Genomic DNA, 18,275 nt, shown 5'->3' with positions numbered 1-18,275 from the left:
GCAGTGATCAGCTCATTTGCATTTAAAAGGACACACCCCAAAATGGCAAATTTTTTGCTCACACCTACAAAGTGGCAATTTTAACATGCTAAAATAAATTATCTATATGCCATTTTTAGCTAAAACTACACATATGTACTCTGGGGACACCAAAGATTAATTTGACATCTTAAAAAAATCTTGTGAAATGTCCCTTGAAATGTTAACAGCATTATTAATCAATACATCATAATACTCTGAATAGTCTTAAGTGCTTCTCTCTAAAGCACATAAAGGATCTTCCTTTCAACAGAGCTGCTACAGAGTGATATATTGTAAATGCACATGGCCAGTCTATGGGATCTTAAACTGTATTCCCATCAGTCAGAAGATAAGAGGAGCATATGGGCCCAGTTGTTGGCCTGAGTACAGTGACAGACTAATGCCACACTGGGAGACTATTAAACATGCCTGAAACATTTTAGCTGATATCTTGGAAGTGTACAACAAAATACAGTCTGCAATAGAGCCAAATGTGTTTTTGTAATGTACACTGATTTGTAAATAAACTCTTGTCTGTTGCAAGAAAACATCATCCTAGCATTATAAGCATAAAAGTGTATGTTACTGGAAGTGCTGATATTTTTAGGGTCCAATTTGAAAATGGGAAAACAGATACTGCTCGGATGACCAGTGACACAGCAATAGAAATAATGGGAATAAAGATCTGTAGTTACCATTAGCATCTCTTAAAATTTTATTATAACCTTTAAACATATTGATCTGCACTATTCATTTTGAATCCGAATGAATATGCCCAAATCCAAAAAAATTAAAATGAATTAAAATGTGATGGTTAGTCTACCTTTGGTGAATTTTGGAAGTTCAGATCCATGTAAACTAACAGCTGATTGAATGGTTGGATGATGTTATCTCATTTCAAGAGGTAATAAATGAAATAAGTTGCTTCATTGATTAAATCATTTTAACTCCATAAACATTACACTAATATTAGTAAATAATGAATGAGGAAGAGCTGAAATTCTGTTAGTTTGATGTGTGCCGTTGTTAATAACCACAATGTAATCTAGGCAACATTATTGTGTGCATACTCTTTTGCTAAACACTCAAATATAAATAATTTGACCAAAAGTATATACTCTTTGCAATGGGATAGTAAACACTGGGATAAACCAATGGTCTCCAAGCTTGCTTACATGCCAAACTCAATGAAACCCACTCTTAACCCTTTATGATGTTCATGATGGCATGGTTTGAATCCCTCAAATTATCAAATCTCAAGCATGATCAAATGTGGTAGTTAAACTAACCTACACCACTAATAACTTAAAGGATTAGTCAATTTTCTTTTTAAAAAATCCAGATAATTTACTCACCACCATGCCATCCAAAATGTTGATGTCTTTCTTTGTTCAGTCAAGAAGAAATTATGTTTATTTATTTTTTTGGAGGAAAACATTCCAGGATTTTTCTCATTTTAATGGACTTTAATGGACCCCAACACTTAACACTTACTCAACACTTAACACTTTTTTCAGTGGAGTTTCAAAAGACTCTAAACAATCCCAAACGAGGCATAAGTTTCATAGCGAAACTATTGCCATTTTTGACAAGAAAAATAAAAAATATGCACTTTTAAACCACAATTTCTCGTCTATCTCCGGTCCTGTGATGCGCCAGCGCGACCTCACGCAATACGTCAATAAAAAGTATTAAAAGTGCTTGTCAACTTAGACAACACCGCGTGTAATCATTAAAAAATACAGTGTTTATTCTGTTTCTTGAAAAAGAATGAATTTGGACATACAAACTTTCGGTAGGTTAGCGACAATATATGAAACGCACATTTGTGGATCATTTTAAACAATAAACTGAGACAAAGACATTAATTAGTATTATTCAACATACAACAACGTCGGAATGGTCCTCTTTCTCCACACTTGTAAACACTGGGGCGTAGTTTCGATATATCATCCGTGAGCTCTTGATGTGATGATGTATTGCGTGAGGTCGCACTGGCGCATCACAGGACCAAAAATGACAATCGTTTCGCTAGATAAGACCTTTATGCCTTGTTTGGGATTGTTTAGAGTCCTTTGAAACTCCATTGAAAAAACTGTTAAGTGTTGAGTTAAGTGTTAAGTGTTGGGGTCCATTAAAGTGCATTAAAAAGAGAAAAATCCTGGAATGTTTTAGTCAAAAAACATAATTTCTTCTCGACTGAACAAAGAAAGACATCAACATTTTGGATGACATGGTGGTGAGTAAATTATCTGTATAGAAAACGAATCCTTTAAAAAGTGAGCTACCATTCTACATTTCTAACCTCTACAAAGTCTTTTTTAACTTTTTTTATTTTAAGCATCTTATAAGGCTTTCATTAAGACTTGTATTATTAAGCTCCTTGACATCTTGGTCTGGCCTCTGAAGACAGTAAAGTACAGGGCTGCACACAGAGAGACCTGACAGGGTGCTGAGTTTAATAACAGCTCTACTTTATCTGTCTGACATGTAATGAAGGGTGTAAGAGGAGATGCGCTCTACACTGTGTCAAGACAAAAAAAGGAAATGCGAAATAGAAGGCATCCAAATCCCAAATTCTCTGGGCTATTCTCTTCACTATAATTGTACACCTCTATATACAGTACATTCATACATGCATACATACATAAAACAACTGTGAGGTCAGTGAATGATTTCAGCGATTTTGGTTATGAAAGAGCAATAAACACTTTGGAAGAAGGACACTCTGCATTTTCTATTACTTTCCAGCCTGTGTCTGATGTAGTGCTAATGTATGGTTAGCTTTACTTTTAAGCACAAGTGATTACTCAGGGGATTTAAATGGGGGGGGACCTTTGTCACATCAACTATGCGTTGCGATGAGTTTGTCAACCATTAACTAAAGCACAGAGGTGACAGGTGAAGAAAATGCTCTCGTCACATCAGCAATTGCTAATGGATGCCATTAAAAGCAGTGTTGACGAATGAGCCTTTCACAGACAATATTCTAGTAACAATTATGTGTTAAGAGACTGATAAGTTTGAAGTTACATTTGATCGTCTGTTGCCATCAAATTCAGTGGGTTTTAAATGAGTATATAAAAGAGCTGCAAGACTAAATCAAGAAAGAAAGCAATATAATGTAAAGTACTGTGTAGTATAATTAAACACATAATAAACCACATAAAGTCTTTGTGTTAAGTGTAGGTTTTCATAAGCAGCACCCACACCACCAATTGCTTACAAAATGAAAACGAAGGCAGTTCAACTGATGAGGCGGAGAATAGAACATCAGTTTTCGTTTCTCACTGCGATGACATGAGCTGTCAAACCACGGTAACATCAGCGCCATCCCACACTGGAGCTGCTCTTATAATTGTACATTTTTAGATCTATCAGCTAACGTATTTAGGACCCAAAGAAATATATTGATATGAAAACAAAAACTAAACATTCTAAATTAATTGCATATGCTAACGTGTTGACTTCAACCCTAGTAGAACCTAAATGAACCAGCAAAGTCATACCGGTAAAAGTGAGGCTTTTGTATATAGCTTGTTAAGTGTCCAGACTGGCAGAAAAACACAACAGAGGGCATTAAGATCACACAATGACCCTGGCCGGCTTACAGACACGTTTCTGCTTGTGTGCCAGTGTCTCCTAGCAATGTCTGCTAGGGCTGGCAGATCTGTGAGATGAGACACAGACATGAGATACACTGCCTTTTACTTTGTATTTTCCTTTTACTTGTTTGTGATGCAAAATAGTTGTGCTAATGTGGGTGCAGATGGTGGTGTATATTAATTAGGAGGCAAATAATGATTGTTGTATACTATACTTTATGTCTGACCTTGATTATTCTGTTACTGTAATTCAATTGGTTGTGTGTTAGCAATGCAAAGTCATGGGTTTGATCCCTGGATTAAATGCACTTTAAGTTGCTTCTTATAAATGCATACATGTAAATGCAAACATATTCTTTATAATTCGGACCTGCCATTAAAATAAGTAAGCAAACTCCATGTTCTTTAAAGAGGATAGAAGACCCATGGAGAAAGCTTTCTATAAATTAAGTGTCAACTTCATTTTTTTGACAATTTGAAGATAAAGATAAAATGATGTGTGATTTCATTAATACAACTCTGACTCCCACTCTGTTAAACTAACATGGGTGAATGGTGGGTCAAACAAATCTGGTTGGACATCTAAATAAACCCCAGTAGACATACAGTGGTACTGATAAACAAGTGTCCTACTTATTGCTGCAAGCCCACGATCTAATGTGATTTAAAGGGACACTCCACTTTTTTTGAAAAAAGGCTCAATTTTCAGCTCCCCTAGAGATAAACATTTGATTTTTACCATTTTGGAATCCATTCAGCCGATCTCCGGGTGTGGCGGTACCACTATTAGCATAGCTTAGCATAATCCATTGAATCTGATTAGACCATTAGCATCGCACTCAAAAATGACCAAAGAGTTTTGATATTTTTCCTATTTAAAACTTGACTCTTCGTTGTGTACTAAAACTGACGGAAAATTAAAAGTTGAGATTTTCTAGGCCGATATGGCTATGAACTATACTCTCATTCTGGCGTAATAATCAAGGACTTATGATATTTATGATATAATGATAATACGCAGCGCCTGAAAGTAGTCCCCTGCTATTGAAAGTTACCAAGGCGACTATATTCAAGTGCTTAGTACACGATGTAACTACAGAAGACTCAATTTTTTAACTCTTTCGCCACAATTGACGAGATATCTCGTCAATCAAGAGAAAACTCTTCCCTGCCAATGACGAGTATTTCCGGCTTTCCGCAATACCGCTATTATCCACCAGGCGCCCTTCCGCAACTTTTTAAACCCGGAAGTATTGCCCTATGGCAAGCGGCTGCATGTCTGTGTCTGTTTAAAAGATCGCTCTGAATGGGATCTCTATGAAAAGTCACAAAAATGGAATTATCTCTGCCTTTTGCTCAAAATGTGGTGTTTTTGCAGAGACCTACCCATATTCAAAAGCTGATTACAAAAGAACTACTGAAGGTAGGATGAAACGTTTTTGTTTTTGTTTGAAAGCATAGGGTCTTTCATTTGGTATATTGTATGTTTATATATTTAAAGAAGAACATTTTCTGAAAGGCATTTAACTTTTGTGAAAATCATGAAAAACGCTGGCGCTGGCTGGCAACTTTAAAAAAAAAAAATGCTGGCGGCGAAAGAGTTAATAGGAAAAATATCGAAACTGTTTGGTCATTTTTGATCGCGATGCTAATGGTCTAATCAGATTCAATGAATTATGCTAAGCTATGCTAAAAGTGGTACTGCCAGACCCGGAGATCGGCTGAATGGATTCCAAAATGGTAAAATTCAAATGTTTAACACTTAAGGAGCTGGAAAATGAGCCTATTTTCAAAAAAGTGGAGTGTCCCTTTAACAGACTGTCCTAAAATGATGTGATCTAAAATCTTAAGTCGTTTTTGCCATCAGATTGTACGTAGGCAATGTCTGACTGATCAGAGGCCATTTGACTGTGCATTATTCTGATGTCATATAAACACAGACCACAGAAAGGCTTTTATTATGCTAATTCTCTCGAGGGGCTACATGTCAATCACCAACCCCCACTGTCCATCACGACCATCACATACCACATCACTCATTTCAGACATGACAACTCTCTCATTTACCCTCCATTTCTCTGTCATCTACTAAAATGCACTCGGGAAAGAAAACAGTAAACCTATCAGTAAAATCTACTGTATATATCTTAACCAATTGTTGATTGAGATAACATATTTCTTATATTGTAAAAGACTTAAGTACAAGGCTGAGAAACAATGAACATCTTTAGCTGATGTTTTTTTATTTGTCCTACTTTGTTGCATTCTAGGTCACTTCATATTAAACATGACCTGATCTATAATAAGTGAAAATTGTATGTTATGTTTTAAATTTAGACCTTATCTATATTAAAGAAACATTTAATTTCGATCTGCTAAGGTACGCAGCTTTTTAAACATATCCCTTTACAAAACCTCACAGTATACTTGCTAGGCTACATAACCCTCATTTGGTATATAACCTAATATGAAAATATAAAGCAAAATTTGAGATCCCTGAGATAAGGTCTATGCAGAAGGCTTCGATGAACGTACAAATCATTATAAATACACATTCAGCTTTTAAGTGAATCGTGAGCTATTTCTAAATGCTATGAGGGGGTGGCAGAGAGAAGTGGATGCAGCGTTGGGATAGGAATGATAACTTAAGTGTACAACCCCTTTTTTCTGCCTCTTAGCTACTTGCATGCACCTCCCCTTTGCAGTTTCCCTAGAAACAGACGTGTCCTTTATGCAGACTTAAAACAATTATGAAGGGTCTATTACCATATAATTGGATGTCATTGTCGACTAATGGCAAAGCATGCGGATCGAAGGGGACGTAACCAAGTTAAAAGCCGTAATGCATCAAACTGGTCAGCCCTATTTACCGATCACCGATTTGGCACAGCAAATCTGAACTCCTGCCAAAGAAAGTGTGTGGCTTCTTTCTCTCCATCTGCTGCTGAGATGTAAAACCAAGCGAAGCTTTTTAAGAAGATAGGAAAATAGCAATTGGCATTCATGGAGTTAGACGTTAAGGAGCGTCTCTGACTGAGAATGTTGTGTTGGCTAGTGCAGATCCGCTAGCCCCCCCAAATGTGGCCCGCACCTGCCAGCTGCACTTTAAATCCCCCTGCCTTTAGGTTCAATTACGACAAAGCTGGTTGGAGTCGCAGTGGGGTGTCCACGCCTCTCTACCCTACCCCCACCTGACAAGATTTGGGCCCGGAATGCTCACAAGCAGATGGCACCCAGTGGCGCTCCTGTTAACATGCACGCTACCACTACATATTCATAATTTAGTGTTTAATGAGGGTGTTTGGTTATTTTGGGGCAATAAATGAATTTCAGGCTTGAAATGTTTTTAAACCATCTACTTGAGTCTAAGAGGTGTCAGATATGTTATACAAAGGAATTTTTTAATATCAGACTGATGAATTTCATCTATGAAGGATCAAATCGGGTGTGTTTGCAGCTGTGCATTACCCCAAACTCTTTGCAGTCCTGGTGAGGGCGTAATCACATGTGATATGCAAGAATGCTTTTCCTAAACCAAGCATTACAACTGTCATGGAAAGTGAAATACTCTCCTTGTGTTTGTGTGCTTGCACATACAGCTTAGACAGGCACATGTACACACCCTGAAAGTGACAAGATGTGTATTTAAGCTGTAAAAGCAGCTTAACTGTAAGTCAGGTCACGTGTAAATTAGTTTAATGGTTTTAAAAAAGCATTTTAATTTTGCAGGGACATTGGTTTATATATAAGGTTCAAGAAAATATCTGAATACTTTTGTTTTACTCTCTTATTCCATTAACACTTTGCTGATAATCTTTAAAAATAAGCAGGATTTGTTTAGCTCAAACATAAGTTTAAAAGATCAAGAGATTAATCAAGGACCTTAATCTTACTAACAAGGCTACAGTATATAATAGACAAATGTAAGAGTCACGCTTTGCTATGCATGGCCAGCCCCACCTTATCGTGGCTCATTCCAGCACAAATGTTCATGACTGGACCAATTGGCTTTCCGCACCCAATAATACTCAACATTATTTTTAACTGATACCCACAGATGCTTTTGTGAGCGCATTTTGAGACCTACTTACAGTAGAAATAGACAAGGCTCAATCCGAGATCATTAGTCACACATTGAACTGCTTGTTCCCAGCATAGACCGAATATGCATAACATATTGCTGTTCTGGGGCTTAAAATGGCTAGAATTAACGTTTAAAAACTTTATGCTGGTTTAAAAACCCATTGGTGCGTTTTAATAAATTAGCGCTCCAACCAGCAGCATAAAATGGCAATGCCCCAGAGACTTTTTCCTGATGATCTGAGGATGGATAAAACCATCTCTCAAACACAGAACATACATTTTGTGAAATGGATATTAAAAAATGGTGAGTGAGACATCTTAGCCCCAAAAACTTTTTTAAAAGTTTACAAATTACACTTAAACAAACTCGCATTTTGTTGGCACCGACAGCCTTGTGCTTAGTTCGCTGACATATACTGTAGCACCAGGGCACTCAAGACGACCTGAGTTTAAATCCTGTCTCTGCAGTCCTTTGCCAATCTTACTCCTCTCTCAACACTTTCCTGTTATCTCTTTACTGAACTATCCAAATAAAGGCATTAAAGCACTTAAAATATAACTTAAAAAAACTAGCATTTTGACTGATATTGACCGTTAAGTGTAATTTCATGAAGACACACACACAGCAAACACAAATACACATGTGTATTGCAATTTCATACATTTTCTCTTCGGTTAAAAATTGATGTTTGTAAAATATGTCCTAAAGGCATGGGAATCACTGCAGTTTTATCCCATCATACATTTTTAATGCTTATCACTGACATTTGTGTGCGCCAGGAGCTACTCCCACTGAGACACTCACAGACATCAGAAGCGTCTGTGCTGCAGGGAAATGACATGCTCGCCACAATCCTGGACACCCATTGAGCTAGGGCTGCACGAAAAATCGCATGCGATAGTCATGTGCATTTCGTCAGTAAAGCCAGTTCCTTTATTAGTAATAATTCGCCATCACCTGCTTTCAGATGGAGCAGCATTTACTACACAAAGCTGTAATTACCTGACAAGCTGTGCCATATTGCATCATATCGCCTGCGATGCGAAATTGCCCCGATTCTCAATGAACTACGGCTTTGTGTAGTAAATGCTGCCTCATCTGAAAACAGGTGATGGCAATTTACTACCAATCAAAGAACCGGCTTTACTGACGAGATGCAATTCATCGTGCAGCCCCACATTGAGCCCATATATATATTATGGCGCTTTTCCATTGCATAGTACCCCATGGTTTGGTTTGGGTCCACTTACTTTGTGAGCTTTTTCACTGGGTGCAGTACGTAGTATCCCGCTACTTTTTTAGTACCACCTCGGGGTTCCAAGCGACCCAAGCTGATACCAAAACGTGATGCGAAGACACTGTAGATCACTGATTGGTCTGAGAGAATCGTCACTACCAGCTTCATCGCTATAATGTATACGATTAGCTTTACCTTACTGCTAGCATGCGCTGTCTCAAGCAGACATGTTGTCATCTGTGCTCTGCTATAAGTTCCCAAACTCCCATTTAGCAATGAAAAACATCCACAGGTTGAGAATCAGGAACACCATAAAAAAAATTTCAGACTTGCAGTTTGGCGGCACATTTGCGACGCTCACGTTTGCATATATGCTTAAATGCAACTTAAATGAGGTTCAGCGGAGTAATGTGCAAACATCTATTTGTGGTGGTCAATTTTAATTTTGTGGCAGACTGCGAAATAAATAAATGTATGGGAATGTATAACCACGCTCTCATGTAGGCAGTGCAAATAAGAAAGAGGGAAAAGCTAACCAAGCCAAAGTGAGGTGAGCTGACCTGACCTGACCTGACCTAAACCAAACCGTGGGGTACTTTGCAATGGAAAAGCGCCATTAGTGGTAAGGTTGTATTGGCTGACCATCCTCAGCTACACCAAGTCAATGAATAATGCAATAGGGCACATTGGGCTTAAACAACCATTTCACAGGTTTTACGGCTGTCTGACATATGGTACAATTTATAAACAGTACTAAGAACCTCAACACTAATAAGAGAACATTTTGAATATTGTAAATACTGTTTTTTATTGGTTATGTCCAAGTCATTTATATGACTATCATTTATAAGAGACAATTAAGCAATATCACACCGGCAAGAATGCTTTTGTACTGAATAACAGCATGTCGGCTATTTGGCAGTAGATAATAACTATTGTGCTGATATTGACTAGTTGGGTGAAATAGCTTTTATAGAACAAACAAATAACAAATAATTATTTATTCCCATCATTTTTAACACACATTCAGCTCAAAGACTGAAAAGAGACTTATAAATGACTTACTTTAACAACCAACATTCTTTACTAATGCAAAACCAGTCAAGGACATTACTGTAATAATTCTGCATTCACCATTTCAATACAATTCTTGCAGGCACTTGTGCATAGTTACGGAAGATCAAGCCTGGGACAGACTTTGATATGCGTGATGAGCGCATATTCACTAAATTCCAGAGATTCACAGAGGAAGACAGGCTCGATACATATTATTTACCAGTGCAGAGTCAAAATCCCTGATGATATCATCAATATGCCTTAGCTATTCATATCCTACCAGGCTCAGATCCCAGTTTTTAGGAAAGAGAACAGAAGGGGATAATTCCCCTGTCCTCATATGACTTTTCTCTCACTGTATTTCATTTGCCTTTATTCTTTGTTCCTGTGTGATCACACACCATCTTTCATCTAAACATAAAGGCTATGTTGGTACCAGATTTAAAAGAAATACCCAGGCACCTTCTAGACCAGTGGTCTCCAACATGGTGCCCTGGAGTCTGTGAGTTGCCCGCCAGAGCAAATTCTATTAATAGCCTCTATTTTAATATTTATTAATTACAATTTATTTATATTAGCTTGGCTTCTTTCAAACAATGATAAAACATATCAACAAGTAAAACAAAAAAGTTTCAGTAGACTATATAAAAAATTAGCCCTCCAGTCTGTTTTATCCATTGTGCTTGCTCACAAAAAGGTCGGAGACCCCTGTTTTACAAAAATTCCCACAAACGTAATACATTACAACAAACGTACTTTATGTGACGCTATCTTCTTTCTTCCTAACTTTAGAAATAACACAAATGACTGTGTTCTAATAACCATAGAGATGACTACAGACATGCCCCATCTGGGATTCTTGTCTGGCTTAAACATGTTAAGAATTGAAGAGGGTTCAGGTGGTCATTACCAGCTCCTGTTGTATAATTCTGGACTATCTATATGTAAATTGTACCACAGCTCAGATCATTATTTGGGGGTCCTTTGAGGATTTTGCCACGGAAGCATTCACATTTATTAGGTGATAAAAGTGTGCCCTTTTACAATGCTTTACTGGCACATCCAGAGAGAGAATAATGTTATTATCCAGTTCAAGAAATAACCTGACAGATGTTAAATTCACATTCAAGTGTTGCAATGCCAAATCAATGCCAGCCTACATTACTTCAGGAAGATAGAGGGAATCATCGTGACCACCCACTTACTTAGAAAACATGGATTAATGATGCATTTTGGCGACATAGGGACCATTTCAAACCCCATTGGGGTTCTTTATTTAAATAATTTTATTAAATGGATTTTTATATTTATCACTTACTTGTTTGCCCTCCAGAGTATACAGTTTCTTCACAGCCCCCGAGTCCAGTTTAATAGCATCGGTGATGTCCGTGAGCACCTGGTCAAAAGAGTGAGCCGTTTTCTTATTCAGGAGAATCCGGACAGCTTTACGTGGCTTGACGCCACTTCGGATGACCGTCACCAGCTTGGGTTTGATGAAGTCTTTGCTCTCCCGTTCCCTTAGCTCGTTCTTGGTGGTGGTAAGTGATGGCAGTGAGCGTGACGTGCCAGTTTTCACATTGACCGACCAGTTTGGGTTTACGTTCTTGGTGTAGTCCACTTTACGGTAGGGTTCGTTGGAAGCGCACACATAGCTCTCTCCTGAAAAAGGGGAAAGAGTAAAATGAATGGAATGATGTTGAGTACCAAATGTTTAGTGTGCAAAACTCTAAATCACTAATTATCTCAAAATAAGCCCATATCTGAACACCCAAACATATAGTAAAAAACCTTCCCAAAAGAAAAAAAGCTGTTAGTGAGGACCAACTCCCAATTAAATTTTTAGTACAGGTGGTGTGTTTAACAACCCTTGGGCCTCATAGTCTACGATACACCATAACTATTATAAATCTACGAAACATAACCAAAGACGACAAGGAGTTAATGGACTGGGAGGAATAAAAATGTGCACTTAGCCTGTCCATGACCTCGTCTCTTTCCCTCTTTACACTTTTCAGCTGGGGTTTTGGACAACGTCCAAGGCAAACCATTTTCTTTTTGCGTGAATTCCAAAGTATCTGTTAGCAAGTTTGCACTCCTGTTCCAAGTGCTTTACTTTATTCAAATCCCAAAGGCCATAGCAAATAAAAACCACAAGATGGAAAAAGCACTGCAGTAATAAAATGCATTTGGCTAATGTACCGAAATGCATTTATTAAGGAACTAAACACCTGCTTGCTTGATAGACTTTGTTTCCCTAAGTAAGGCCCATTAAAGTGTGTATGACAGCATAAAGGGCATGTTTGTTGTGTATGTGAGATGGCACATCTTGGCACTAAAGACCAGGCAGCTGGTCTAAAAATGGAGCTTTGTCATCCTAAGGAGAACAGGGCTGTCACAGCAAAAGACATGCAAGTGCTTCAAAACAAGACAAACATCCTTCGACTCCAAACTTCCGCTGATGCTCTCACCCTCCCACAGAGGAAAGTGTCTGAATGCTGCATTCGCACATAAAAAACAAGACTTCCTGTGATTTAGCACAATGCAAGATTTTGCGCTTAATAACTGCTACAAATTAATATTGAACATTTTTAACAATGGCAATCAAAATAAATTTGTGACACAGACCACAGACTGTCATGACTATGCAAAAGACCAAGAATATTGACTCTTTCTTCAGAGCTGAATGATGTTTTTGTTGACACAGGTGAGCTGCTTTACTCAGCAATTAGTGAGACAGAGGTATCAGTCTCTAAATTGACAATGTAAGCATTGTGGGGTAAACTTATCCCGACGTAAAGGTTGATAGGGTCATTATAGTGTTATGAAACACTTACATATCTGACACCCAACAGTGTTCCTAACAAAACTATGATCTGCAAAGTGAAACAGAGCTTCAGAAAGATACATTCATATCCCATTAAACCGAAACACCCAAAAAACTTAAAGGGGGTTTAAAGCTATTTTATGCATTCTGACTTATTAACACCGTTTAAAACAATATTCAGACCGTATAAGTTTTCCAAGCGACGTTTGAGTTTCAACGTGTCCCTCACGACGTTTGTGATTTTATTTCTACCTCGTGTAACTACTCATGTAACAGTCTTTAAATGGGGAAAGCATGGAAGTGTTTGGTGGCTTCTAAATTCTGTTTGGATGCTTAGGAATGAATGGGGCTAGGCTAAATGCTAACACATTCAAGACGCGTTGTATAAAGATTAAGTGCACGCATTGAAAAAAAGATGTATTAATTTGTCTAAATTGAGGTAAGAACATAGTAAAGATTTCCTTTAAGAGTTGTAATTGTCATGCTAAACATAAGCAAAGTTACAAAAAAGCAGTTGAGCGAGTGACGGAGTATTTCTGGGCCAAACTTACGCTTTGTCTTTCCCACAAGGTTCGGAGAGTTTTTCAAACATGGGTACATGTTATGTATCAGTGACCCCATATTCCTTTTAGAGACACCTCCGACGGAAAAGCATGCCCACATGTCTATTAACGTGAGAGCGAGAATGACGTGGACGCTAATTTCTTCGAGTAGAAATAACAGGCATTACTGCAAGCAACAGGGTGATGCCGATACACATAAATCGCGCAAATATCGGCCAAATATATTGTCGGCAGATATATCTGATATAGCTGATTTGTCTTTTGTAAATCTGATAAAAATAAAGGATCTTCAGAGATATAAAGGGGGATGTAATACTACTCTATAGGTCCTCAAGATTAACATAAGATGGGCTTTAAAGAAAATAGGTATTAACAATGTGACAGACCAGGATCCACCCCCATACAAACCAAGAAGACCATAAAATCCTAACAATATAGACAGTCTAGCTGGCAGATCATTAAAAAACATTACATTCTTGGTGATGTTGTTTTTTTTTGTAAGCATCTCTTTCCTGCAAGCTCTTTCCTGCCAATAGCGAGGAAATAAAATGGACTAAAACGATGTTTAATGAAAAATTGCTTAGCATGCACAAACTAGTCCAGTTTTTGTGGACAAAGTGCTGCATTACTGAAAACCTGAATGAGGTCATGATATAGAGAGCAACCGTAAGGTCATGTAATACAATAGAAAACCCCCATAAACAATATACCTTGCAAACTATCTTGAATTTTCTAAATAGTTCATACACTAATACATTATAGAGTAGCCTATTTCTGATCGCAGTTGCTAAGGGAATCAGAGGCAACTGAGAAGTGGTGACTCACCTAGTGTGAATGAAACATTTGCTTATTCACAAGAGAGTATACAAGCAGTGTGAAATAATCACACGCATAAATGCTATGATGCATGTGCACTGTTTAAACTAGTCTATTATATTACATGTTTAACACTTTAAACAGTCAAAAAGTCTTAAAATCCAGATTTTAACACTTTCTGACAATCAAATTAACTCGTCAATGTTTGGCTGTGCCAATGAGCTGGAACCACAGCCATCCATCCAAAACATAAATGTCATTTCATTGCCACTAGATAATAAAATCTCAATTTCACTCAGTTTGCCTCAGAAACAGGAGGGAGGGACAGGGGGATCCCAAGGCTCTGGGCTTTATTAAGCTGAAAAAAGGCTAATTAATCAGATAGACACCAGATGGGGTCACTAATACTGCTGAACAAACTGACCTGAAATAAGAATGGAATGACAGCTATTTGACACCTTGTATGTGTGGAGACAGAGTCATCTGAAAATATATATTATAATGAATGGGTACAGTTTACGTGGGACCCAGGTGTGACACAACCTCATGAGTTATGAACCCTCAATGACCTGCCCCCAACAATCAGATGTCCAGATGGGACCCCGATGTACCCATCATTCAACTACGTTAAGCTGGCCAGCACAATGTACCATAAGTCACTCCTTATAAACACTTGATTACATGAATAGTAGTATGGTGGCACAAAATAAAACATGATGATTTTTTATCATTAAAATGATGTCATGCAGACGGCGTGCATATGCGGACATCACTAGTATACCCAGGGCTAAAATGCTCTTCCGCCATAGTACATACTAATATAAAAAATGTGGTGTTTTGTTTTCCTTTAACAATAGCTTTTATAGCTTTGGTCGTGTGTTTATAAGTCTTTAAAACACAAAAGAGGACTAAGCCAATCCAGTCAGTGTAAAGAGATGCTGAGCTCGGCGCTTCACATGCAAAGCGGATAGACAGTTGCATCACATGGCAAACTCATGGGCACATTCTGCATCACAAACTCACATTCTGAACCAAAGCATCTGGAGCTGTCCTCACATAAAAAATAATCCACAATTTGAATCAAGTGACTATATTAACACATTATTATAATACTTCCAACACTTTATTGAAATAAAATAAAAATTTTGAGCTTTTAGTTTCAACATGTATTATTAAGACCTAAAATACAACAGATATTTTAAAATCTGTAAAACAGTTGTTAAATGCCACATAAAAGTAAGAAGACTTTATATTTTGTTATCATTTTTAGGACTATGTCATCTATATTAAAAACTGTATTTTGGGAGACATGCTATTGATAAAGTAACATTCTTGTTTTACAATTTTGATGGACTACTGGAGTTTGGCTTGCCAGTTGAGTCAGAATAGGGATAATACTCTGACCTTAAGTGACCTAGCCCATAAAACTGTATTTTGGGAGACATGCTATTGATAAAGTAAAATTCTTCTTTAAGTATTTTGAAGGAGTATTAGAGTTGGGCTTGCCAGTTGAGTCAGAATGGGGATAATACTCTGACCTTAAGTGACCTAGCCTATAAAGTGCCCAATTAAATCCTCAATATAATCCATCAGTTACAGTAAGTATACAGTAAAATGGGCATTGTGCATAGGTGCAGTATGTTACACTGCTGATGTCAGTGAACTTATTTGAAATTTGAAAGTTTACATCTGAGAAGGAGACCAACTCATAGAGGAAGAGTTGGCTCATAAAAAAATCACTGTTAAATTCACAGAGCTTCTTTGAAGAGAGCTGGAAAGGTCAGACTTTATATAAGTACAGAGTGTGTAGGGGGGCAATATAGAAAAGCTATTTAAAATATCACTTGGGTCAATATATTGCAAATTAATAGAATTAATGATATAGTACTGTTATTATTAAAGTGTTAGTCAATGATCTCTGGAAAACAACATTTAGATTTCCTGCTGTATCTTTGCAGACATTTGAGTTATCACCTGTACAACGTTAACCCTCACCTTCGGTTAGCTCATCCAGGCTGATGATCTTCTTCGCCCCGTCTATGCTGTAGATGCACCGGACTCCCTGTGGTAAATTAACATTGTCGGACAGGGAGCGTGTCAGCTCCATCAGCAGCGCGTCCAGTGACCTGAATCTGTCACTGGACACCGCATACACCAAACCCTTGAAGTATCTGTCGCCGTTGCGATAGAAACGAACTTTCTTCGCTTTCTTCTCGGTGGTGAGCGACTGGAGCGTGCGCGTGCGGTAAAAGCTACAGTGCGCGCTGTGAGCTGGACTGGCCACGGGCCCGTTACCACGAGAGCCGGAGGGAGTACCTGCGCTGCCGCGCGAGGACCGGTGACTTTTCTCGCGCTCCTCGAAATGCTCCCACTCAATATTTCTGTTAGACATGTTTGTATCCCTAAAGTCTAAGCCAAAGTCAAACCTTTAAATGCAAGAGCTTATTCTGTTTTTTAAACGTATCAGTTGTCGTCCGTTGTATTGCTTCCTTCGACTTTCATCAAACGGTATGCTCTCTTTAAAGCAGCTCTCGTTAAAGTTTTTATACATCTAAAGAATAACGACTTAAAATAGCCGAAGTTACGAGAATTTACTAGTAGTCCACGAGTACCAGAACAGCAATATTAAGATAAATTTGTTCTCTCGAGACAGAAAAGATCCGTCGGATGAGCCACGATCATCCTGATGAGACGCGCAGAGCTGTGTGTGCGCATGCTGGACACGCGTGACCGTACGCTGCTCTTTTCATCCCTCAACTGGCACAAAATCAGACCAACACACAACTACATCAGCTCCACAGGAGGAAAGAGATCTGCTCATCCTCTGGGTCCTAAAAACATCAGATAGCCTATGTTTTGCTCATTACTAGAGAACAACATAGGCCTACTATAAAAAGTACAATTATAATTTTTATGTGGAAAGGGGCATTTTCAAGTCATAATGTTCCAAATGAAAATCTATCTAATACAGCCAGTCACAAACAGGAGTCGGCATATAAACTGTTGCCATGCCTTCACTTCTTCATCTCTACTTTTATGTTTATTTCAAACTCCATTTCTATTAATGCTTGAAGCCTGTATCACAAGGTTTATATTAACATGAAACATTACTTAAGAATTCATATTTCAACAAATGTTTTTCACATGTGCATACATTATTGCTCTTGCACATTATGTTAATTTTGCCTTGAAAATCAAGCACCTTCACTACAAATATACTGTATGATCTGACGTTTCTGTTTGAAACTACTGAGAAGCCATGAGGTAAACACTGACATTGCGGTTCTTTTGTGAATTCAAGGAAGAATCAAAACTCCACAAAAGGATGTAAACTGGAAAGAAAAGCTCCGGAGACAGGAAATCCTGAAGACAGTAACAGTTGGAGAGAAGAAACCCTCCCACAAAACACAAAGAGAGCAAGAGACAGGAGATTTTTCTCTCTGCAGGAAAAGGCCAGCTTAAGGTCTGGCTTTCCATAATAACTAAACCCATTCAACTGGGAGAACAAAAGTTAGTTATTTATTCAGTTTTAAAGTATAAAGCAAAATTTGAATTTTATATAAATAATTTAAATTTTAATATTCTGCCATTTCATTATGGGTAAATTGAGCATATATTGTTAGCATTATAAAATTGTGTTAAATATTTTACTAAAGCCTTCAAATTAGCAATTTTACTAAATTGTCAAAATAAAAAAAAAAAAATGAAAAAGTGCGTCATGGTTTAACTTATTGTGAATTGTGAATGTTAAAGGTCAGAGATCAGTGAAAGATTAATGCAGTGTATTTCAACGAATGCTTGCAATTGCCTTATAAAATGATGTATTTTCATAATAGTCACTTTCTGGCAATTGCACCTGTTTGAAAATACACGATTTGCCCGAGTTTGCCATCTTGTGGATAAATGCTGCATACACAGGATGATACAGAATAGGACAAGGATATATATATATATATATATATATATATATATATATATATAATAATAATTATAATTTGTAATCCTTGAAAGAATTACTCAAAGTGCATAAAAGCTTTGAAGAACTTACGATGATCGAAATAAATCTGAT

The 18,275-nt window shown here is 37.6% G+C and overlaps 1 protein-coding gene across 6 annotated transcripts in view; it reads right to left on the bottom strand.

The window, feature by feature from the left end:
* dclk2a (doublecortin-like kinase 2a) overlaps positions 1-16,972 on the bottom strand; it is a 51,977-nt gene extending 35,005 nt beyond the window's left edge. For all 6 annotated transcript variants that reach the window (XR_010531610.2, XM_065265233.2, XM_065265235.2 and 3 more), the window contains exons 1-2: positions 16,202-16,972; positions 11,322-11,662 (exon numbers count right to left, since the gene is read on the bottom strand). Coding sequence is in view for 5 of the 6 variants with exons in the window: in XM_065265233.2 (XP_065121305.1) it covers positions 11,322-11,662; positions 16,202-16,598 (738 nt within the window). In the remaining variant the exon portion in view is untranslated. The remainder of the gene's footprint in view (positions 1-11,321; positions 11,663-16,201) is intronic.
* Positions 16,973-18,275: the final 1,303 nt, after the last annotated feature.

Source organism: Paramisgurnus dabryanus, chromosome 4, assembly GCF_030506205.2.
Source record: "Paramisgurnus dabryanus chromosome 4, PD_genome_1.1, whole genome shotgun sequence".
In the NCBI taxonomy this organism is placed as follows: domain Eukaryota; kingdom Metazoa; phylum Chordata; class Actinopteri; order Cypriniformes; family Cobitidae; genus Paramisgurnus; species Paramisgurnus dabryanus.
This window is presented reverse-complemented; position numbering and strand designations above follow the sequence as displayed.